Here is a 26,138-nt window from a genome sequence, read left to right as displayed (position 1 = left end):
GGTCATTGTTGAAGTCTAATTAGATATTCTATAATTATTTAATATCAAGAGTTTTTATATTTTGGAGTCTCCATGTAACATTAGGAGTTTTTATATTTCTAAATATTGAGTCATAGTTCAAGTCTAATTAGGTATCCTAGTTGGAGTCTAAATTGTCTAGTTGTAGCTATATATATGGCTGACTTCATAGTAGTTAAAATATGAATCTCGAAATTATTAATAAAGTTTTCTAAGTATTACGTTTATTTTTTATTGGCCTTGTGTAAGACCTGAAGGTTCTTATCAAATATATTAGTGTTCAAACAAATATTTGTAATTCATGGAATGATAAAATAAAAAGATAAAAGAATCGAAATATAAAACTTTACGGAAAATCTGTAAAGTTTTATTACTGATAAAATCATTTTGAGAGTAACGTTATTATATTTGTAAAATATGTTAGAATGAGAAAATAAAAAGATAAAAGAATCGAAATGTAATTCTTCACAAAAAATCTGTACGATTCTATTACTAATAAAATCATTTTGAGGGCAACGTTGTTATGTTTATAAAATATGTTATGTTTTGTCAGAGTTTAGAAAATGTGGTAAAATTTTAACAATTTGTGCGTAAGCAAAGAAGTGCCACAACAAATTTAAGGGCGTTGCCGACTGCCTAAACAAACTCGCTTATGCAAAATTACAAAGCGTAAATAATTTCTGAGTAAGTCAGAAAATTATAAAACGTAATATGTTGTTATAATCAAGAAAATGATATGAAAATTTACAAAATGTTAGCAAAATATCTAATTACTTTTCATGTAAATTTTCTGAAGAAAACAAGATTGTAGAGAAAGAAACAAAAGGACAAGGTCTGATGGGTTTTTTTAAGAAGAACATTGATACCCCAATTTTAAGAATAAAAACAGCAAAACCATGCACGATGCAACAATCTAATCGTTGAAAAAAAACGAGGATGTGGTAAAAGAAGAAATTTAATTCATTGGACATCATGTGCTTCTAGGTTTTCTTTAGGTGAAGACTAAGCAGTGTGGATGATTTTTCTCCGTGATTTCTCTAGGTTTTCTCTCGGTGAACTGAAGAACAGAGTGTTATAATAGACTTTTTTTGGATAAAAAAAAATTATGGAAACATTCATTTAAAAAGAAAAGAAAACTTTTTATAGGGATGGAAACTTCTTGTTGATGAATTATTTTCGTGAAACCAGAAAGATATTTATATCTTCTAATCTAGATAATTTTATTTAACCTGGAATAGGTTTGGTAGTAGTAGAAATAAGAGAGGTTAGACAAGTTACTCCCAGTGGATTTATTTCTATTTAATATTATCTTTAGACTCTAAATCCATTAGGCCACTGTTTTGGGGAAAGCATTAAAGTTTCCGGGAAAGACGGTGGAAAACAGAACATCCCTTTAGTGTCGCCGGAAATAGTCGCCGGCCGGATGTTGCCGGTGACTTCACCATCTTCTCTTCTCTTTCTCTCTCTTCTCCCTCTCATCTCTTTTTCTCTTTCTTCTCTTTCTCTCTATTTCTTCTCAATGTCTCCGGCGAAGGGGCTGTTTGAACAACTAGACGAGATCTGGTTTGTTCAAACCAGACGTGTTTGGTTGTTCAATAACAAACCAGATCTGGCCTGATTTCCAGACGAAACCAGATCTGGTTTCGTCTGGAAAACAGGCCTCCGGCGAAGGGGCTCCTCCCCTTCGCCGGAGATGGAGAGGAGAATCAAAAAAAAAATTGTCGCCGGAGATGATGGAGTCGTCGGAGATGGTGGAGTCGCCGGAGAAAAGAAGAAGCTGAAAAGGATTTGGTTGTTTGGGGGAAATAAAAAAAATCTATTTTTTTTGTTTCCACCAAAACTTCACACCCAGGAAACTATATAGCTTTCCCCAAAGTGCCGGCCATCCATTAACCCTGTGATTTTGAACTTAAAACTTATCCCCTAAAATTTATTTCCCATGCCCATTAGATAATATAACGGTAAACTAAAGTGGATCAATTTTTGTCAAAACCTTTGCACCCCAATACTTTTCTTATTTTCCCAAATCAGCAACCCTCTCTTAAACATTGATCAATACAACCGAAGGGGCCATAAATAAATAATGAGACTGTACATATAGTCTTCCACGTTCGTAATAAAGAGTCATTTAAAATTTGGCACCGGGCGTCAATTCTCAATCGCATCCTGACTATCAAGAGTCTCTCTTTCTCATCATTTCATCCTCTTACCATTTTATACATTTAGGCCGAAAACTATAGAGTGGTAACTCACCACAATCAAAATAAGAGAGCATGAGAATTCCAACAGAAAATCAAATGGTGATATTTACTAATGATGTCTACTGATTTGTACAAGCCCTTGTAAAGAAATAGGAGAGAGCAACAAATAGCCAAAAAAAAAAAATCAAACTTCAGCACTAATTGAAAACAGAAGATGAAAAAGAGCAGCAAAAGTCAGAATTGAGTCTGGAGATAAAAGTAAACTGCATTCAAATAGACTAAGTTTACATACCATGGGTTAAACACAAGACATGGCTAGGCAGAACTTCAAGAAATCTTGATTCTTGCCTTTAAGAAGAACAACAGCCACCATTTTGAGCAACGGGTTGTCCTCGGATCTGAACTGTTGAAGGTCTAGCATTGTTCACTGCCGGTTGGCTTGCCATCCTGTAGTCCCCAAATGAAACACAATAATAGAAGTAAATGATCCAAGAAACAATAACCAATGTCAGGGAAACAGCAAAAAGGAACACTAACAACAGCCTCTTTAAATAAAATTTCCCCTGAAAGAGTTGTTTCACCAAAACAGGGAATGCCTAAAGGCAATTTTCAGTTATAACGGCAATCACCCGCCATTGTTACTCTTCATCATTCTTTATCTTATTTTGAAGGCATAAAAATTGTTTAAAAGACTAGAAAACTTCACAGGGTATGAAGTCGTATGTAAGGGAAAGTAACGGTAGTTAGACTACGTTATGGTAAAAAACGTTATTTTCACTAAAACCACCCCATCGGACAGTGCTACAACTGATAAGATAATAATCATGAACGTGACACAAGGATTACCTGTTCTTGATCTCGGCAGCCATGGCCATAAAGGCTTGTTCAACATTTGTAGCATTTTTGGCACTGGTTTCCAAGAACGGGATGCCAATCTCATCAGCAAATGCCTTCAGAAAAAGAGTTTCAAGTTAATAGATTGCTGATGGAAATCTAATTAGCTAATAGCAAAATTGATATTTACGCAAAAGTTAAAGTTACCACGTGACCGATTGTTTAGATGGAATGTTCGTACGAGATCTACTTACTTGGTAATGGTTTCAAATCCCGTACTAGTGGTGAGTAAATATAAGATGAACGATGGAAAACGCATGCTTTCTACAGAAACAAATTTTACATGATAGGCAAGTATTGATAGGTTACTTAGGTTTACCTTAGCTGTTTCATATGACACAACTTTATTTGCAGTCAAATCAGATTTGTTTCCAACCAAAAGCTTGTTCACATTATCATTTGCATAGCGATCGATTTCGCTCAACCACTGCTTGACATTGTTGAAGCTCTCTTGGTCTGTCACATCATACACAATCTGCAACAAAAGCCACAGAACTTTAGCCAGCTCAATGAAAGAAACACACATTAAAGCCACGAAAACACAGATACCAGTCTCCTTACTATAATTCCATGTGCACCACGGTAGTAGCTGCTAGTGATAGTCCTAAAACGTTCTTGCCCAGCAGTGTCCCACTGCATGATTCAGAAGAGAATTGATTACATAAATATCGTTGAGAACATAATGGCCACAATCAGAATATGCTCAAAAAAAGGGGGTTGACATATAAAGAAATTGAAATGCCTTCTATCATATTTGTGTCTTCCTATGGATTACGGACAAGCCACATCTCTCTGTAAGGAACATTTATATAGAGAGGAAACACAATTTACCGATGAAACAGTGCGAACCCAGGAAAACAGCTAGGTACATCTTAGGACATCAATCCTCTCGAATAATAACCCCAGTCACTTCTATCTTTATAATTTTTTGGATTAGTTCAAATTTAACACATTAAGAGGGAGGCAGGGCTAGACAAGTCTTTGGAGTGCCCAAAGCAGAGATAAAAATGGCTCTTTTATGCATTAACCAATAAAGATACACAAATTTTCCAACTAATCTTAACAAATACCTAGAGAAAGAGGGATACCTAGAGAGAGACAGATTTGCAGAGACCTAAAGAATAATAAATTAAAGCCCAAGAGCGAGAAAGCGACCAACGGAGAATAATAACAAAAAGAGAGACAGGGAAGGGGAAATATGATGATGATGAGAATGGGGCTAAGAGAGTTGGATTGTCAAAAATCGAAAGGCAGATAAAGAAAGACAAAGAAACTAAGAAGGAAATTGCAAGAGAAAAGAAACTCGAGGACTCAAAACCTCTTTCAAATTTAGGTATTTGTTTTTTGCTCCCTACGAGTATTTCTGACCCCAGGAATACTTAATCAGATCCTCATTAAACCGTGGCTCAAAGTAGGTATTTTGGGTGCTTTGGGCCCGCACTGCCCCTCGGTAGTAAGGGAAAGCAGAATGAGACGAGGTGGCACAAAAGCCCGTGCAACTTGTGTTCATGGCTCACAAGACGACAGAGAAAAACTCTATCCTGTCGTCTGAAGGCAGTCACCTCACTTATTCAAACAAGTCAAAATTAAGGATAACTCTCACTATTGTCTGAGCTCCTTATCGATGTAATTCACAAAATTAAATTTCGAAATCTTTCAGCTGAAATAACCAAAATATTTCTATTTCCATGCCTGCCGTAATTTCCACTGAAAACGAAATTCCATTACTTTCTCTTAACAACTCCTGATCAAGAAATTAAATTTCGAAATATTTCGGCTGTAATGACTGAAATTTTTCCATTTCCATGCCTACAGAAATTTGACTGGAACCGAAATTTCATTCCTTGATGTAACTAAACACAAACTTACAATCTGGAGCTTGATAGTCTTTCCATCCTGCTCCACAGTGCGTATTTTCTACATATCAGACATAACAATGTTATAGCTATTGTAGATCGATGCAAGCACAAATTACCAGTGTAGAAGTTCTCTTACAAAGTCAACGCCAATGGTACTGATATAACTTTCCAGGTATGAATCATCCTGCATCAAAGATATGAAAAGCGGCCAAGCCTTATTATGATCAGCTTCACTAGTGCAATGGCACATGTGATTATAAGGCAATAAAAATTTCATGCAAATCAAACCATATACAAGTGCAAAAAGAAACCCCACGTCCTAGAAAAAGATTACAACTTCTATATTCAAATTCGAACTGATTCTGTATATCATCTTGGTATACTTCCCTCTTATAAGTAGTAATCAAGGACAATACGAAGTGTAATCAGTGTAAAACACAAAGAAGAGGTGTTGAGTCAACTATAAACAAATATATAAAATAGGGAGAGAACTGAGATGGTCAACTCTCCCTATGAATTACACAAAATCAATAACTGGTAAAAGAATATAACAGTTTGTATTGTGGTGTCTGACATGGTAATTAGCAACTTTACTGGCTTATTCCTTAGGATAACTAGCATAACGTTATATTATGGCTAAGCACCCATTAGAAAATATTAAATAGTAAAATAATGGCTAAACGCCCTTAAAACTTACAGCAAATCTCAGAAGCAAACAAGATTTCCCAACACCTGAATCTCCGATAAGTAAAAGCTTGAACAAATAGTCACTGCAAAAGGAGACAGATTTATCCTTTGTAAGAACTAAGTTGTATGTGGCAAACTCAAAACCCGAACACAAATAGAAGGTCATCATCATCATCTTATAACAAAGCTCATGAATATCTTTTTAACACTAAACCCATTGAAGTCTCACTCACAAGAAAGAATTATCTGCTTAAATATGTAAACCCGAGCGGCAACTATGTCCCCTAAAACAGCAAAAGGAAAATCATATTCCCCCCCCCCCCCCCCCCCCCCCCCCCCCCCCCCCCTTTTATTAGTATAACCACAACTTATCATTTCAAAACTTCACAATTGAGATAAACAAACCCAAGGATGAGTTACTAACTAGTAAATGATCTAGATTTCTTGGAACAAACTTCACAGTAAAAATCTTTCAACAAGAAAATTGAAAAACGACCTTCCATGGATCACAATTAACATGCACTGTTCAATATATATGTACCCACAAACTCAAATTGGGTGTCACTAAAACAACCGATCTTGACCTAAAATTTTCATCTGGAACTTTTTAAGTTGAAAAAACCTACCAGTTCAAACAACAAAACTGATAAATCTGTACTAAAGAGTAAGAAGAAATGCATAAATCTATCATAAAATAGGGTACAAGTGATTCGACACAGATCTAACTAAACGAATTTGAAACAAATATAATTCAAGTTCAATTTTGTTATAAATTTCTAACGCGTTAAATTTCTAAAGGAACACAAGTTAAAAGGTTATAGGAAAACTTACTATTCTGGATTCATGATTATCGAAGAATTGTTGTCTGTTTTAACAAGAATTAAGGGTTAATGACGCCGTATGTCTATACAATCTGGATGTCGAAATCAATGGAGAGAGAGAGAGACAGAGAGAGAGAGAGAGAGGGGAGATTATTGAAGCGTCAGAACGGCAGGTGAAAAAGGGTGTAGGTGTTACTTGATACCTATTTAACCAGTCACCGACGGGAGCCGAAAGCGTTTGTACCGATTCTAGTAAATTCTTATTTAGCCATCGAAATAAGGATTAATAGCTTTTTTAGTACCTAATTTATCTGAATGCAAATTTTGCTCCTTTTTCACCAATGGTTCCTTTGTTTTTGACTCTCCAAAACTATTTGTACTTGTGCTTCACTGACTATTTTTCTCATTTGTTTTGTTATATTATCCTCTTTATCTCTTCTTCCTTCTTTATTATCTTTTGTTTCCTCTTATTTCAGAAAAATAGAAATGGCCAAGAAGACCTTTTTTCCTAAACCCCTTCGACAATGAGAGTCTTCCTCATGAACCAAATACGATTTTGTGGGGTCTAACTTGAGAGGCCAGCGAGAAATTAGATAAGAAATGAGAGCAAAAATGTGTATAATAAATAGGTATAAAGCTAGCCAATAACGGTGAAAAAATAATAGCTAGTAGAATTTAGATAGAACCGTGAAAAATGAAAGTCAAATATGCACTAAAAAAACATAGAGGACTTACTCATAATAAAATAAAGGCTAAAGATAGCATCTTTGCCCATTGAAGTTTTGTGATGCACTAAGCTTTAGCAGTTAACGACATTGTCGCTACTTGTAGCACCCTTGACCCAGGGTCGGCCCTAGTGGTTAGGAGGCCCAAAGTGGTGGACAAAATTGAGACCCCATTAGAGAAAATTATATAACAGCTCTTATCTAGTTTTTTCACATTGTAAAATTTGCAAAATGAACATCTAGCAGTAATTTAATTGCAATATATCTGCAAGAAAAAAAAACGAGCCTTCATTTAGATTTTGGATTTAGAAAGTTCTCTTCAATTTATACTTATTTCATTGATTTCTTGCTTCGACTTACTTAAGAATTTACGAAAAAATAAACTTAGTAGATTATAGTACTTTCTTAACATATATTCAATGCAGCGTTTATATGCTATTATATTCTAACATAATGGAAAATCGTAATAAGAAAATAACAATTTCGTAAATGTTGGAAAACCCAATCATTAATCTCAATTCGTTGTAATGAACTGTTTGCAGCATGATTTGCTTAATATATAGAAAAAGATTAAAAAATCATACATCCAATGTATTTATACTAATTGAACCCGTCCCAAGTATAAAATAATCCATTGACAACTAGTTCACTTTCAACAAAAAAAAAAAAAAAGCTAAATGAATGCTCCTTCTAGAAAATAAATGTGAAAGGAATGCTATAATTGTGTTTGTTAAAAACGGAGGGTAGAGAGACTTGAACACTGGTCTTGTGGGACATTTGACAAACATTAAACAACTCCACTGTAACTCCTTTGATGTTTTTACAGACTTGCTCATTGTTCGTGTACGCAATAACCTACTGTTAGCATATGTATGGGCCAAAATCCGTCATCAAAGAGCGCCCCTGAAAATCCACGATTAATGGGCCAACGAGGTAACAAAGCCCATGAACTAAATAATAGATGGGTCTGACCCATTCATATTCGGACACCCGGAGCAACAAGAAAATACACGCACAGATCGGTCGTTGTTTCCTAAGCGGACCTGCTTCCCATATACCCGTTGAGGGGTTACTGTTATTCAAGATGACAGTTGGTCCAAAAATATCATTAATATATCCGTTGGATGGGAGTTACGATATTCTCATTCATGGTAATAGCTCCGAGCGTTACCACAGTCAAGGCAACAACTCACCACCAGGTGACAATTGACCAAAACAGACAGTTGACTCCGAAACTTTATATAAGGATCAGCTGGCAATCGACTAAGGCATCGAAGTACGGATCAGAACACCCGACATCCAATTCACATGCAATCAACTAACCACTCGTTTTCTCTCTCACATCGATCATCCAAACTTCTGGCAGGCGACCATCGACTGCTGCTATCACCATCTCTCCAAACGACCACTAGATCAAGTAGCTGACGGGTGTTATCTCTCTCCAAACGAAAACTTGATTAAGGAAGACAAGTGGTATTTCTCTCTCCTGACGACCACTTGTTGAAGGAAGGCGACTAGTCATTTCTCTCTCCACACAACTAAGGGGTGCAAGCACTTTATCTCATTCGACGATCAGAGAAATAGGCAGGCATACAACAAATTGTACCACCTTTTCTCCTAACGATCGTCTCTCTCAAACAACATATTTAACTCGATAGCTCAAACATTGGTTTACAATTCCTATTTACTATTTGCCAAGTTTACTAACTTGACCGTCGGAGTCCCCTTAGGCCGACACCATCCCGGTGGTTAAGCCCAAAGACGTCGTCGGCGCCCGCAAAAATATTAAACAGGTGAAGGTTCTATTTCCGGTCAACGACCCGCTCCTCTTGACTTCTTGACCGATTTCCTATCCTCACAGAATACAGGGCCCTTTCCAACCTTGGGGCCCAAAATGATGTTTTAGTTGCTTTGGGCCAAGGTCGCCCCTGCCTTGACCCCAATTCCAGAGTTATGGGGTTTTGTTCTCGGCGAAGACTCCACATGCTCACATAACTAGAGGGTATGTCCATATGTGCACTACTCTTAACCCATGTCTGGTGTGCGTGAATGAAATGCAATTATCAGAAATCCCATTCCACGAGGATGTTTAGTGCGCGGGAATGCGCCATGGCCCATGAGTCTTATTCTCAAAAAAATTATTATTCTTGCTAAAGGGGAATCACAAAACCTTGATGGTAGTTGGATTAGTAATTACCATTATCGCATAATAGTTTTCATCAAAAGTTACGCACTAAATAGTCTATTATCAATTAAAACAATTGTTCCCTTTCTCAACCAGATAATTTTATATCCGCAGATAATCATTCTCGTTTACCCTACACCACGACAAGGTTATTTCTTCTCTTTCTATCAACATTTAACGTAATTAATTATTAAAGCAGGTATATGTGATATATTTCTTCCAAAATGATCATTTTGATTTAGTTTAGTAACTTAAAATTCTTGTTTTAGAATTTTAAAAATGATATTGTATTTTGGAGTTAAACTTGATTCATTTAACAACGAAATCTAGAGATAAACCTGACCACGTAAGTGGGAGGTTTACAACCCTTCATGACATGAATTGTTATGAAGTTGTTTGTTTTATCACATTATATATAATTTCTTAATAAATTGAATTAATGGAGAAGTAATATCATAATATTTTATAGAAATTAGCTAGTCGAAATAATCAAACGTCAAATATCCCTAGAGGTCACTTGCCAGCTCATTACACTCTTAGTTCAAAGTATAAAATATAAGAGCATAGCCTTAGATCACATGATTTATTAGATAAAATTCGATAAAATTACACATATTAGTATCACAAAGTTGATGTGTCACTTATGTATTATAATTAAGGGTATCATAATAGAAACCACACAAACATTGTTATTCTTATTCCTAAATGAACCAACAACCATGTGTTAGGAATCCATAAAGACTGGTAATCATATTCCCGATCAAATCAAATGTTAAACTAAAGTAATGCGGTTATCACGAAATTACATTTCAAGAATGCGGTTCGCATCCGCAGTAGTAGCATTCTATTCTTGCGCACCAAACGTAACTATAGAAATGGGTAATGTCAAAATTCTTTTTCTTTCTCAAAATATTGAAACATGGCATGCATCATTATCTTTTACAAAGTATCTTAATTTGACGTTTTAGAAGGTCAATCCCCCACATTGAAACAAACAATGGCACATTAATTTGTCAAAAAATAGGTTTGTTACTAACAATTAACCACATCATAAACACCGACGAAATGCTTTACCATTTTAAATTGTTTGTGAACTGTTGAGTTTAGCAACTTTTGGAAATGTATCCAATAATTATAAATCGTTTTATAACTTCTCCTAGTAGATCAACGATCTCAAACAAGATTGTATAAAAGAAAATTGGTAATTGACTGAACATGTCACGTTTCACTTCTTCGTGTGTAACTAAACTGAAGTAAGATGTGTCGCATGTCAGTGTTATAGTTGCTTTGTTTCCGATTCCTCAAAATCACTTCACAAAAAAAAAACTAATTGAAGAATCATGAAAGTCTAACATATATTTAATTTGGGTTCTTGCTAGGAGGGTGTTTGATTTTCACTTATTAAGTGACTTTCACTTATAAGCGTGGGCCACTAATCTTTGTCTTTTGTTTTTCACTTAATAAGTGAAAGTCACTTGGAGCATAATTTTTTGCACTTATTTTCTGTGTTAAAAAAGACATAAAAGACATAAATAAAGTTTAGAAATTACTGATACCTATTAAGCACCAAAAATCCTAAATATTGAAATCCAAGAAAAAGTTTGTCATGGGAAGAGGAACAGTCTGTGAAACAGAATTCTAGAGAAAATAAGAGTTTTAAAGAGAGACAAAGACTTTTAAATAAAATACCTAAACAAAGTTTAGTAATACTAATACCTATTGACCACCTAAAACCCTAAATATTTAAATCCAAACAAAAGGTACGGGACAGGAAAATGAACAACAACCCGTAGAAGAGACTTCTAGAAAGAGAAGAAGAATTTTAGAGAGAGATGAAGAGTTCTAGAGAAAGAAAATAGGCTTCCAAGGTATGGTTGTCCACTTGTCCTTAAGCTTTTCATATTATCCGTTGTTTTATGTATTGTTTGATTGATGTTTTCATCATTATATTTCTTTACATTAAATAAATTATGCCACATATAATAATATTTATGTCAGCCATTCATCATTTTATCTGACATTATTCATTGATTCATATACAAATAACTTCGGTTTATCGGAAAATAATACAGTATGTTTTTTCATTATTCTTTCATTATTGATTTTTCGAAATATTCATTAATTAATATAATGTTTTATGACACCAAAACAAAAACACTCAAAATGACTTCAGTAAAATAATTATATCTTTTCGCTATTGATACTTCTATAAAATTCTTCTCAAATTTATTTTCTTCATACACCAAAAATCAATTCTTTATTAACTATTACTGTATAAGCGTTGTAACACAACAAATAAGATAAAAAATTATCATTGTTTTAAAAGACAATCCCACTTCGTAGACAAACTTCAATTCTAACCCTTATTGTATAAAATGAGTTTTAAAATAATATTTTCAAAAATTTGAATTGGTTGTTAAATATCTTTTTTTGCTTACTTTTATTGTCTGAGAAGAATGTCGAAGCCAAATATTGTACGTAAAGAGTCTATTGAGAAAGAGGAAAAAAATAATCAAATTTGGAAATTGAACCCGAACGTAGAGAAAGAGTTCATTTATTCATGTTGGAGTCGGTTGTGGTGTTTGGTTATGGTGGAAGTTCTCTAAAAAATTGGTCTAACATTATGAAGGGGTTGAACACCAAATATGATCAGAAGACTCTAAAGATCAGGTATATGGTCTGGAGACAACTCACACATAAGACTGACCATGGTTACAACATTGATCATGGATCATTCATCTGACCTGATGAGATATGAAAATTTTAATTGAGACAAGTAACATACTCCCTCCGTCCCAAATTAAGAGTCCCATATTGGGACTCCAACTTAATTACATATTTTTTTCTTCTTTCATGTTTGCCCTTATTTATTTCATAACCTTTCTTGAAATAATTCAAAGATTAAGTTAATTAAGACATATATTGGAAACATATAGGAAAGGGTATTTATAGAAAAGTTGGGGATTTTATGTGATATATAAGGAATGAGACTCTTAATTTGGGACATCTAAAAAAGGAATAGTGGACTCTTATTTTGGGACGGAGGAAGTATTTAAGATAAAGACTAGTTTATCATGTTTAGTATAATGCAAGTATTACTTCAGTTAATTTCTTTATTCATATGTAGAAAGACAAGAGGGTCGCAAAGTTTAGAAGTCAACTTTAAAACATTTCAATGAGTTGGAGCTTCTCTTTGAGGGTACATCCTCAACCAGAGAAACTGCTTATAGTCCAACTCTTTTTTATCTAGATGTGGACGATGATTCATTGAAGGATGAATATGAAAAATTCACTACTAATGAAAGTAATTTTTGTGTGTATCTTAAATGACTATTTTCAAAAGATGATGATATTTATGTGGAAGATTTTACTATTTCAACAAGTTCGATTCTTGAACTTTCAACAAAAAAAATCTTACTCTTGAAAGGTCTCAAGGTTTAGCAAAAAAAAAAGTAAGTACGAAATACTATGAATTACTCTGAATAATGTTCTCTCATATTGATTGAAGGATCCAAAGTTGATAGAGAAATTTGTATAAAGAAAACCGGACACGAACTTAAAGGTGTATGAAGCCAAAACTTATTCTGTTAATGAATGTTTAAGATCATAATGCAATGAAGATCATACCTGGTACAAAAAAATTTATGTTGCTGTTATGATCATACTTTATAAGAATATCGAATTGCGAAAGACTTTCATGATGCAAGAAGACGTATATGATAAAGTAGTCTTTTTTAACGAACTAGGGAAACATTCATAGAGTTGAGATATAGTTTAGTAATTATTTAGTTGTCTTTTTTTATTCTTTAAGCTTTGTTTACATGAGATTCTTATTACATTTAGTGTCATAAACTAGAATTTTATCTTTATTACCTTTTTTCTTTCATGACATTTAGATTTTCATTTCAATTTTAACGAATGTTTGTGTTGCTTATGATTTTATATTCTTCTCCTTTCTAGATTTATTAAATTTTGGCGGTGTGGTATCAAATGCGGATATTCTACATTTCATTAAAGAAGATGAAATATTTTTTTTTTTTTACATTATTGTTACTCATATGATTCAAACCTAACAAAGTTCGTATTCCCAACATTCGTCAAAATTTATGTGTTTGTTTGTTCAATAGCAAAATGTTCATAGAGATGTCCATCTATAGTGATGTATCAATTATTAAAAATGCATAAACATGCGTTTATTGTGTTGTCTTCTCATTTAAGAGATACTTATGCATAATAAACATGTAGATGTTGAAGAAAAACTTATCATGTTCTTAATGACAATCAGCTATAAAGAAATAAATTGTATGATTAAATTTCTCTTTTTCATCTAATTGCATTGATCAGTCATGACTTATGAAACTATGATTCCTTCTGACACGATGTCTCTAATGTGTTTTCTACAATAGAGATGAATGCTTCGACCTTGGCCATATCTGAGGCTTACCATATTCATTAATTGGATTACCCGACTTTCGTGGTTTACTCCTTAGCTCTGGAGATTATTATGCCCTATGGGTTCGTTGCATGACCATGATCCTAGTCGTTAAGAATAAACAAGGTGATGGCTTTCTACTAAAGCCCACGGGTCCTACTGCAGCTGCTTTATGGACACGTTGTAACGTTATGGTTTCTAGTCAAAACATAAATTTCGTGTACCCTAAAATTCGGAAGAGTAATGTGCAGTTTCCTTACTATTTGTAGATCGCAATTTCTTAAGGAACATAATGCTCAGTCAAAGAACCCGTACATGTTCCAGATTCGTAAGAACATCGCTGCACTTTGCAAAGGTACTTTGACTATTACCTCTTATTTTTTGAAACTAAAGTCCTTCTAGGATGAACAAGACATAGTAATGCCTCCACACCCTTGTGTTTTGTGGTGTTGTAAGGTAATGCTTGAATATGTTAACACTGTCCATATCATTGAATTTCTCGAATGCCTTCTTGATCGCTCTTTCTACTGTTCAGAGTAGTAATTTCCTTCTAGACCCACAACCCTCCTTGAGTATTTTATGCTTAATTATGTTAACACTATCTGTATCACTAAATTTCTCAAAAGCCTTCTGATCATTTTTTTCGACTGTTTAGCAACGTAATATTTTACTTCTTGACCCATTGCCCATTTTGAAAGGGTGTATAATTTGATTACGCAAGAAGAAAAAGAATAAAAAGAAAAACAACAGCATATCACTGTTGATGCTCCCTTTGATTATCCAACTCTTACTACCAAACTGACAACTTCTTCCCTGTCACAACCTTCAATTCCCTCTTACCGAGGTAAGAAACCTCGTCCTTACTGCGATGATTATTAATAACAGGTCATACTATTGACCGTTGTGTTTTTTTACCATCGTAAGAAAATCGGTCACCCTTTGTTTGATTCTCCACGGTAGACTTAGTCGTTCCCAACGTACTTATCGATCTATGGCGATTTGTGGCCCTTCTACTTTGAGCTCTTGTCCCTCTCTGACTAATTCTAGAGAAGACTATGATAAAATCATGTCTCTTATTCCTGAGCCTTCTCCAATCCTCATTTTTCTACAATTACTGTACTGTCACGTAATTTTTTAACACTTCCTGTTTCATAGATTGTTGATAGTCGTGATTTTAACCACGTTTGTCCCTTATTGAGTGTATTTATTTCTTATCAAACTGTTCCCCTTCCCATTATCTTCAAATTCCTACTGGGAACAACTTTATAGTTCAACATGTTGGTAAAGCAGTCATGGGTAAAAGGGTGCCACCGGCGCGATGGCACAGGGCCCACCTTTACCCAGGGGCCCATTCTATATTCCAGTAGTAAAAAAATACCCAACAAATAACTATAGCCTGAATTCACCAAAACAGGGCACTTTCTTAAAAAAAGAAAAAAGTTGTTTTGTACCTTGTACGGGTGGGAGTTGTGCGACCCGTGAGTAAAGGAAAGTGAGATATTAATGATTTTCTCTCTCTAACGGTATTATTGATTTATTAAAAAAACGGTATTATTGCTCAAGAATTGAATAGGGAATTACAAGCCTATTAAGTAGGCTACCAGACTTTTGAGTTTATTGACTTTCTCTTTAACTCCCTCTCTCTCTCATCCAAATTAACATTTATAAATAGACAATATCTACTAAGTTTAATTTCAATCTCAGATTTCTTCTCTTTTTCACTTTTTTTCTCTCTTCTATGGTACTATCCAATCACAATCTATACCAAATCTAAATTTACAAAGTTCATTATATAGAGAGAAATTAAAGGAAGACAACATCATCTCCGAGATTTTCAACCTCCCGTAATGTATTCTACTCATTTTGTTCCCCAATTTTATTAAAACTTTTTTTCTTCTAAATATATGTCATTTATTATTCACTTATTTAAAATTGTCTCAACTTTTTTCGCACAATAAACAACATATATTATGTTTTGTTGACAAATGAGTCCTAATTAGTATATTCTCTATATACAGTTTAGTCAATATGGCACCAAAGAAACAAAAACCAGGGTATTCCTAACGTCAAACAAAAGCAAAAGGTCAACAAATGATACCGTCACAAAGAGGAACTCTTGATAGATTTGTTGTTAAAGAACAACCAAATCTAGTTGGAGAGTTAGTACCTGAACAGAATAATGAAGATTGTGCACAAAATGAAAATGATAGCAATGGTAATGAATTTAACGGTGACATAGACCATAGTAAGAGTCGTTATAGTTACTTTAGTGATGAACACTTAAATGATGAAATTTTAGTTGATGGTGCTCCTGATGAATCTCATGAAAAAGAAAATGATCGAATATCCGAAAATATATATGATCCAAAACTTTGGGATACTTTAGATGCAAAATAAAGAGACCTACTAATTGAAAAGGTCCTGTAAGAGATCTATCAATAACTGATGGTCCCAATGATAGTACAAAAAGACACTTTTGTTCAGAATTCCACACTAGACACTTATCAAATAGAGAAAAACATCATCGAAATTGGCTTCCGTACTCAAAAGGTGCAGATAATGTTTTCTGTTTTTGTTGTAAATTGTTCAAGAAAGGACATTTGATAAATAAATTAGCAAATGAAGGATACAGAGATTGGAGACATCTTACTGTGAGGCTTAAAGAACATGAAATTAGCATTGAACACATTGTTAATATGACTCTTTCCATTGAGACACAAATTCGATTCAAAACAAGCCAGGTAATAAACGAAGTTGTGCAAGATGTAATTAGAAAGGAGAAAGAACATTGGAGATTATTATTGTGAAGGTTAATTTCAATAGTAAAATATCTTGCCAAGTATTCTCTAGCATTTTGTAGAAGAACACAAAAAATTGGTGAAAAAAGCAACGAAAACTTTATGGGTCTTGTTGAGATGCTTGCAGAACATGACCCAATTATGGAGGAACATCTTCGTCGGATTAAGAATAATGAAATTCGATGTCACTATTTCAGTAAGGTAATTCAAAATGAGTTAATACAAATGTTGACGTCTGAAGTCAGAAATGCAATTCTTAAAAAGGTAAGAGAAGCTAAATACTTTTCAATCATTCTCGATTGCACTCCTGATAGTAATCACCAAAAGCAGATGACTTTGGTCATAAGATGTGCGGATATGAGTGCTACTCCTGTAAAGGTACAAGAATATTTTCTAGAATTTTTTAATGTGAACAATACATCTGGAGTCAGATTATTTGAAGAGCTACAAACTGCCTTAAAGACTTTTGATCTTGATATAGATGATGTGAGAGGGCAAGGATATGATAATGAATCAAATATCAAATGGTGCAAGCAAGGGGTACAAAAAATACTCTTAGATATTAACCCTAAAACATTTTATACTCCATGTGGTTGTCATAGTCTTAACTTAACTCTTTCTGATGTAGCAAACTGTTATGATAAAGCTAAGGATTTCTTTGGAGTTATACAACGAATCTATACGTTGTTTGCAAATTCTACAAAGCGTTGGAAAATTTTAAAGGATAATCTAGGAGTTACTCTAAAATCATTGTCAACGACACGTTGGGAAAGTCGTGATGAAAGTGTCAAAACAATTATAACACAACCTGAACAAATCAGAGAGCTTTATTCGAATTAGGAAGAAGTGACAGAGAAACTAAAACTAAAAGTGAAACAAATTCTACTGCACGAGCTTAACAATTTTGAGTTTTTATTGGGCACCACTATTTGGTACAGGATATTGGTTACATTAAACAAGGTCAGCAAAAGTTTGTAATCAGAAGATATGCATATTGATGTCGTCATTTAACTAGTAAGAGGCTTAATTGCCACTTTACTTTAAGCAATACAGAGAATCTGGATTTGAAGAGGTCATGGTCGATGCTAAGAGACTTACAACTGAAATGGAAGTTGATGATGTATTTCCCGAGAGGTGTGACATTCGTTGGAAAAGACATTTTGACGAGATTGGTAATGGATCATTAGAACTAGTTTCACAATCAGGTGAAGAATATTTCAGAGTTCATTATTTGATTTTCTTAGCAGATCAAGATATTGGTTCATTAGAGAGAAGATTCGACCAATACAAAGAATATGAGAAGATCTTCATGTTTTTGTTGAGACTGGAAAAGTTGAGTGGTTATTGTGATGGTGAATTAAAAAAGCATTTTGCGATAATCTTTCAAATAATTTGAGAAATGGGGAACATTTTGATGTTGAAGGAGATGAATTATTTATAGAGCTAAGACTCTTGCAATATATTTTGCCTGGTGAAGTTAAGAAATCTAGTTGCATATTGAATTTCTTGAAGAAACTGAATTGTTTTCTAGCTACTAGTATTGCTTATAGGATTTTATTGACGATACCGGTCACAGTTGCATCAATAAAAAGGACCTTCTCAAAGTTAAAAAAAATTGAAATCATATTTGAGATCGACTATGTCACAGGATAGACTAAATGGATTAGCTCTTCTCATTATCGAAAGTGAATTTTTGGACCAGATTGATTACGAAGACTTAATTGATGATTTTGCTTCAAAAAACGCAAGGAGAAAAAAATTTCAAGTAAAAATTGTTTCAGAAAAACACATAAAATGCAAAGATTGTAGTGTTTTTTGTTTATTTTCTATTAGTTTTTGTTTTTTAGTTCAATATATTTTGGGTTTGGACAAGTTATCAGTTTAATATCAATTTTGCTCATTATTTGATGAGATTTATTAGTTTTATTTATCGTATAAGAGGCCTCTTTGAAATTTGGCACAGGGCCTTCAAAATCTCAGCCACGCCCCTGTGGTAAAGTAGTTTTTCTAACTCTATCTACGTTGAAAATGTCTATCACATTTTAGTCAATTGAATAAATCTCATAATTTTTATGTCACTTTTAACCCCAGTCGTTGTGTTTTTCAAGCAGTCTGGATGAACCATCTAATTGGTCAGACTGATGAAGATAGGTGTGCTACTACTTACATAACACTTTTCCGACACTTGCTTTCAATAAGTCGCTCGATGTTTGACATCGTGGCCTTGGTCATCCTAGTTTAGGTCGTTTATGTTATCTTTCCAGTGTGTTAGTTTTATTTTCTTCAATCATTCAGATAAATGTATTGCTTTCCCATGACAAAACAAACAAAATTACATTGTAATAACAGTATTTCTGTTAATACTTTTCCTTTTCAATTAGTACATGCTGATATGTGGGGACCATTTCCATCTCTATCAAATAAACGCTATTTCCAGGTCTGAAACCAAGTCTTATTTGGATTTTTTCTTCAACTTCACCATTAAACATTATTAGACATCCGTTAAATATATATCTTCTAATTTGGACATTCTAAACACTTACCCTATTCAGACATTTCGTTTTGATAACAGAACTAATTTTCTCACAAAGGAACTTCAATCCCGGTTTCAATCAAATGACATTGGCCACCAACATTTTGTGTTTGTATTCATGGAGTTGTTGATCGCAAACATCGCCAGTTACTCGATGTTGCTCGTGCTTTACGTTTTCAATCAAACCTCGCCCTTTCCTTTTGGGGTGGATGTCTTAAACTCTTACCCCTCTCATTTCCGATAAGTCGCCTCATGAGATCTTATACGGTACCCTGCCTGACTGTTAACTTTTTTAAGTGTTTGGTTGGCTTTGTTTTACCCACAACGTTCATGTTACGAACAAAATTGATAAACAAGCGAAATCGGGCATATTCGTTAGGTACCCTATTGGCGAAAAGCGCTACACCATTTATGATCTCGAGCGAAAGACTTTATATGACTCACGTAATGTCTACTTCTTTGAGAATAATTTCTTTTTTCGAAGTTTCTCTTGATTTTTTAGAATCACAATTTTACCTCCCTTTAATGTGCATATTTTGGACGATCATATTAATTATCCCTACCGTTTTCCTGTTTGTCTACCTTAGTTGGGTCTACCCCGTCTTCTTCTGCGGGGTTCCACAATTCGTCCACTCTTAGTCGTGAGTAACCAAAAGTTATCTCCCCGCTTGCGTATGTTTCAGAGGATTCTCCACCTTCTTCTGAGTCGTTGGATAACCTAAACGAGAAACCCGCTTTGCATTCCTCTTGTTATGGTTCCTCATGGCCTAAACATCTACTCACTTTTGAGCAAATCGCTTTTCACTTTATTCGGAAAAGCCACCATTCAGGCTATTTGGCTTATTATATTCTTCTGAGTTCTGAATCTTCCCTTTCAGGGACTCCCTGTCTGTTAGTTGATTATATTGCTTTCACAAATTTCAACTCGTCTCATTGACCCTTCCTCACAACGGATGAACCCAAGTCTTACAAAATCGCTTTCGCTTCTCCTACCTGGCATGCATGTCTATAAAAATTTCTGCATTCGAGGCCAACAATATTTGGACTTCAACTCCCTTGACTCATTGCAAGAATCCCATTGGTTGTTAATGGGTTTACAATATCAAATGTTTAATCGAAAGTCATAAGTTATGGCTTGTTGCCAAAGACTTTATCTAAATAGAGTGTGTGTTGTCTATCATGACACTTTTACCCATGTAGCCAACTGGCCACAAGCCGTGTCTTATTATCCCTTGATTCAATTATGGCACGCCCTCTGCTTCAGTTAGATGAGAATAGCGTTTTCCCTTCAACGTGACTTGGATGTGGCGGTTTATATAATCATCTTGTCCAGTTTCAGTAAAACTTATGACAATATTGTTTGCTGCTTGAACAAATATCTTTCTGGTTTGAAACAGACCTTTCTTCAATGGTTCGCCAAATTTTCTTCTAAATTACGGGATGACGACTTCACTCCATCTTCCTTCGACCACTCTCTTTTTTGTTTTCTGCGGTTCGAAGTCTATCTTTATCATTGTCAACGTTGATAATATCATTATCACCGATAATGATACTAAGAAAAGTCATTCCCTTTGGCTTCATCTCGAGAAACATTTTTCTCTTAAAATCTGGGTCATCTTCAATACTTCTTTGCCCTTAAGATTTCCCGACCCCCCAAGGGAATTTTCCGCTGTCAACGGAAGTACACTAGATATTTTACGCGATCTGGTCCCACTTATTGACAAACATAGTTCCTTTCCTATGGAACAACTCTTAAAACTTCTACCTAGAAATAATCTCTTTTTGGACGATCAAACTTTTTCGTCGTCTAATAGGGCACCTTCTCTATGTTACTGTCACTCGACCGATCATTTCTTTCTCTGTGAACTATTAAAGTGAATTAATATAACATCTCAGGTCTGTTCATATGGATGTTGCTACTGCATTCCACATGATTATGGGATTCTCCTTTCTTCAGTTAGTTCTCTGACTCTTTCGGGTTTTACTCACTGTTATTGGGCAAGTCTCCCTGTTACCCATCGTTCCACGACTGTTTTTTTCCACAATGCTTGGTAGCATTCTGTTGTCTTGGTGTTTTTAGAAACATCCAACTATTTTTCGATCTTCTGTAGAGGTCGGCACAACACCGCGCTAATCGCCTCTATTATGGCGGAGCTCCAATGGTTAGAATACCTATTTCATGATCTCCGCATTTCCATTTCAACAACATTTTCATTTTTTGTGACAACAAAGTGGCTATGCATATTATTGTAAACCCGGTCTTTTATGAACGAGCGAAGCACACCGAGCTTGATTGTCACTTTGTTTATGAAAAACTTAAGGGTCTCATATAAACTCATTACCTGCATTTTGTTGATTAAGTAGCTAATATCTTCACCAGAACTCTTGGTTTATATCAATTCCAACGTCTACTATCCAAGTTGGGTTTTACTCAGATATCTTCTCCTTCCCAAACTTGTTAAACTATCACTTAGCTCAGCTGGTAAGGTGCTTCAGCTTCATACAAGTGACGCAGGTTCGAACCCTTTCCTTTGCCTCTTTATTTTTTCGGATTTCTAGGATACAATTGTTAAACACATCTTTGTTTTTGCTCTGTTACACTTTTTCTTAACTATTGTGTCATTTTGAGAACTTTATCTTTCATATTTTGAAATGCTTTAATAAAGAAAGATCTCCTTTCAAAAAAAAAAAATCTAAAAGTTTAAAAATAATTCCAAGAACGTGTAAAATATATGTGTAAATTGTGATACAAAACATACCAGAAATCGCCTTTATATTCTAAATTATACCTTGTACAAAGAAATATGATATTATATAAAGCTCTACATTACATGGATTCATTTGTAGTTATGAACTTATAATTTAAAGATATAATAAACATATTTTTTTGCTCACAAAGTGATTGGAGATTTTTCGACTAGATTTTCTATGAATATGAAATTTTAAATTTGAAAGTTTTTCCAATGATCACTACTATCTTCACATCTATGGTTTTCATCAAACTATTGATCAATGATCTTGCATTCTGTTCATTTTTACTTTTAATTTTTTTATCGTACGATATACCCAGATTCAAATTTCGCACAGGGCCCCTGATTTCTCAAGCGCGGCCCTGATGAGGGTTGGCCAAGTCAAGGATGCATGGAGAAGTTCATCCGGCTAAAACAACGTTTACAAAAAAACTGAAGAAAGAACAAGGAAGAAGAGGAAACAAGTTATCTCTAAGAGTGGGGTTGAACCCCCTAACAGGGGCGGATCCATGGGGGTGCGAGGGGGTGCGGCCGCACCCCCTTGATCCGCCCGAAAAAAAGTATTAGTAGTAGTAATTCTTTTCTATATATATGTATACGTATAGGAATATTTATTGTCGGATACAGTATAATGACACCAAGGAGCCGTTGGCTTAGTGGTTAAACAGTAGGTAAGTGGGAGGTTCTTACCTCGAGCGCACTAGTTCGAATCTCTCTCTCTACGAGCAGTTTAAGTTCTTTTTTTGATATATATGGGTTTGTTCCTATATAAATATATCCAGCCGTGTATAAATGACATCAATTAGAGCTTAGTGGTTGTGATATTGAGTTGTGGACGAGTGGGAGCTTGAGGTTTTGAGGTCGAGTCCCACTATATATAATCAATTTGAAGTATTTTAACTTTTTAACTCGAAAATATTCAATTCAGCTATCTTAAGTTACTTAAAATTCAATTCAACTACTCTAAACCATATAAAATTCAACTTATCTACCATAAATTCTACAAACTTTAATTCATCTTTCATAAATCCTACAAGCTTCAATTCGTCTACCATAAATCTTATAAAATTCAATTTATATACCTTCTATTTTCGACGCGTTTGAGTTCATCTAAAGATTTTGTCATTTTCGACAAAAGTAAGTTGATGCGCCTTACTGAATTTTATCTCTCATATTCCAATAGTCTTGACTCTTGACATTATGTTACTTAGTTCTCAGCTTGATGATTACATTTACGTAATGAGGCAGAATGATGATTTCTCAAATTTAGATGGGATTGAAACTCTTGCTAGAATATTGGTGGAAACTAAGAGAGATAAAATATATCATTTAGCTTATTTGTTTATCACTTTAGCACTAATTTTGCCGGTTGCATATGTCTTCGTTGAGAGAGTTTTTGATGCTATGATGCTAATTAAAACAGGTTTAAGAAACAAGACGAGTGATCCGTTGCTGAGTGCTAATTTAGTAGTCTTTATTGAAAGAGAAGTTTTTAGTGAAATTGACAATGAGTCGATTATACGAACATTTCAAAATATATACTCTCGTATTGGCCAATTGTGTTTGTAATCGTTGATTTATTAATATAATTAATAAATATAAATATTTTGTTAATTACCGTGTTTGCAAATAAAAATTTTGTTTAAATATATAAATTCGCACCCCCTAAATAAAAATCCTGGATCCGTCCCTGCCCCCTAATCCTCAATAAATCAATCGATTAAGGAACTTAACAAAGAGAGAAAAACAAATGCAAAATAAAATAGAAACCAGATGAGATATAAAGACTACAATCAATGCAATGAAGGCAGATCTAAGTTAAGAAAATTGTTGGTAGTTCAAGGAGATATCACCATGCAAGTAGTGCAATTAGTTCAGATAGGAATGCGACTAGTAAGTTTGTTGAGGAGGGAATCGCTCAATATTTAAATGTGGTCGTTGTGAGTGGTGACGTTCTTTTATAATATATATTTACCTACAAGTGGCAGCCACTCAATATGGTAACCACATTAGACTGAAATTTTGTAGTATCTTCCTGACAGCTTTTTGAGTTTAATTCCAAAACCGTGGGTGATGTCGGTTAAAGAAACAAACCACTTTTCAGACAGTATTAGATCCTTAAAAACGCTATAACTATTTGTTTATATACAGACATATGACAGTCCTGAACAGGAGAGTGTTTGAGGGATGTGATAGAATCCCTCAAGAATTTAAATCTAATAATTTGACAGTCTAAAATTATTCAAAAGAAAAAGAATAATGATACGGAACAAGAAAATCTAGACAGATTTTGGACATACATGATACATCCTATGTGATTTTCTATGATTCGTGTTTTTGATGATTCTAATCTACTAAACAACGAATCACGGAAAGCCGCAAATGTTGTATGTCCAGAGGTTGTCTAGTTTTTCTCGTTTCCTATCATTATTCAAAAAAAAAAAGTTTCATTGGTTAACATTTGATACAACAAGAATTAGGTCACAGGATCAATACTCACTCTCGTCAATTTTTTGTCTATTTTTTCAACTCATAATTATCTCGAACTATTGTGTTCTTATTTAGACATGAAACATAGGAGTAGAATTTTTTTCAAACTATGAACATTTTATTATTTATAATATATCAGAGTTTACATAATGAGAAACAAAGTTAAAACTTCAGAGTAAAAAATTACGAGATACAATTGGTAAGTATACTCTCCATATTGTAATCTTCACGGCTGTAGTAAAAACTGCCTCATAAAATTTCTCAAGACTAGCAGCCTTTCCGCCAACCTGCGACCATACACACGATCGCCCAAAAACATACGTGCCTATTAGTGAACAACTGCCAGGAGACTACCTCAACCAAAACCACCACTTGAAACCCTGAAATAATTCAAAACCCACTAGAAGAAGCAAGTGGAAAAAGAAATATTGTACAAAGCTTCAGGAAAGTCTTGTGGTTTCTCAAAAGCAGAATCCGAAGATTCTAGAATACCAATCCAGAATTCTCTTGAAAGAGAAATTATGTCCCACCACAATTACAATTAGAAAGAGATTGAAAAGTATTGGTTTTTCATTGATTAAGAAACAATACAAGCAATCTCTACTTATAAAAGTCTTAGAGAGAGAAAGTAACTAATCAAAAGTTAGTTACAAATTACACCAACATTAACTAACTATTTCTGTTTAACAAGAACTCAAGAACTAGTGTGAAACACTCCTGTGTGCAGAGGTGCCCATAACTATTCCTTGATAAATCTATTTCAGATTAGGTAAGTTAGTTACTCCTTGACCACTTCTTTACTCTTTGACTTGAATATCTCTTCTCTCTCAGAGAGATCTTAATCAGACACTTGGTAACTTGGGTTGCTGACGGAGCGCAAGTCATAAGTTCGACAAAACCAATAAAATAATGCAGAGAAACTGCAAAGGGTGGGATTTAGTGTTAAATTTACTAGATTTGCATGCAGATTTATGGAAAAGTATATCTTTGGACTTATCTTGAGTCCCCATCAAGACTCTTCCCTCTCTCACCCATAAACCTACAAAACAAGTTGTTAAAAATCTTATGTCATGTACGAATTCTCTCTAAATGAAAAATGCTTCTTAATAACCACATACTTTGTTAATTATTTTATGAGAATCCTGTGATTCAAAATTCAAGATACTTGTATAGGCAATGCCTTTAAGGGTAAGGCTAAATCAAATTCTAAGTGATTGTAACAATCTCCTTAATAATAAATGTGGAGTCTGAGTACTAGGAAGTGAATACCAGAAGGAGTTTCCAAGTACCATGGTTGTAGAAACCCTAGTTTTTCTAGCTAGGGTATGGCAACCTATTTGGATATCTTAATAGTGAAGCTAATCCATAACAAACCAAATAATAGAGCAAACCAGCTAACATATGTGCTCTATGGAGGCTCAGGTGTTCTATGTATTTAGAATAGATTCAATGTAAAGTAGTCATTATGGATTTGCCATGAAAAGACAGATTGTTATAAATGAAAGCATATGCAATTAGTAGAAATTCATGGAAAAGTTTATATTTGGTTTTGAACAGGCCAGATTTCCAATCAATACTCTCTTTCAACTTGCTCAAGAATTTATGTCATGAGTACTTCCATCTTCTTTCTTTTCCCTATAAATTCTCATATTCACCAAGAAAGGTTTCATTTCAAAATCCCACACCTTTGTGTTCTTGTTTGGGGTACAGAGAGAGAGAGAGAGAAGGAGATTTAATTTGTTGAG

At 34.3% G+C, this 26,138-nt stretch overlaps 1 protein-coding gene across 1 annotated transcript; it reads right to left on the bottom strand.

Moving 5' to 3' along the window:
* Nucleotides 1-2,298: 2,298 nt before the first annotated feature.
* LOC147544575 (GTP-binding protein YPTM2) lies at nt 2,299-6,929 on the bottom strand. The gene is made up of 8 exons (XM_086635097.1): nt 6,491-6,929; nt 5,670-5,742; nt 5,109-5,156; nt 4,983-5,030; nt 3,675-3,746; nt 3,433-3,588; nt 3,066-3,169; nt 2,299-2,666 (listed from the first exon to the last, which is right to left on the bottom strand). The coding sequence occupies exons 1-8, from the start codon at nt 6,502-6,504 to the stop codon at nt 2,570-2,572; spliced, it is 612 nt and encodes a 203-aa protein (XP_086491223.1). The 5' UTR covers nt 6,505-6,929; the 3' UTR covers nt 2,299-2,569.
* Nucleotides 6,930-26,138: the final 19,209 nt, after the last annotated feature.

This window comes from Eschscholzia californica, unplaced genomic scaffold, assembly GCF_041429995.1.
Source record: "Eschscholzia californica isolate CP2 unplaced genomic scaffold, dmEscCali1.0.p SCAF_4, whole genome shotgun sequence".
Classification (NCBI taxonomy): domain Eukaryota; kingdom Viridiplantae; phylum Streptophyta; class Magnoliopsida; order Ranunculales; family Papaveraceae; genus Eschscholzia; species Eschscholzia californica.
This window is presented reverse-complemented; position numbering and strand designations above follow the sequence as displayed.

Coding starts and splice junctions, on each gene's coding strand:
- LOC147544575 (XM_086635097.1), bottom strand. Junction 5,157..5,669: donor GTTTGCTTCTGAGATTTGCT/GTAAGTTTTAAG, acceptor TCTTTGATGCAG/GATGATTCATACCTGGAAAG. Junction 3,747..4,982: donor AGACTATCAAGCTCCAGATT/GTAAGTTTGTGT, acceptor TGAATCATGCAG/TGGGACACTGCTGGGCAAGA.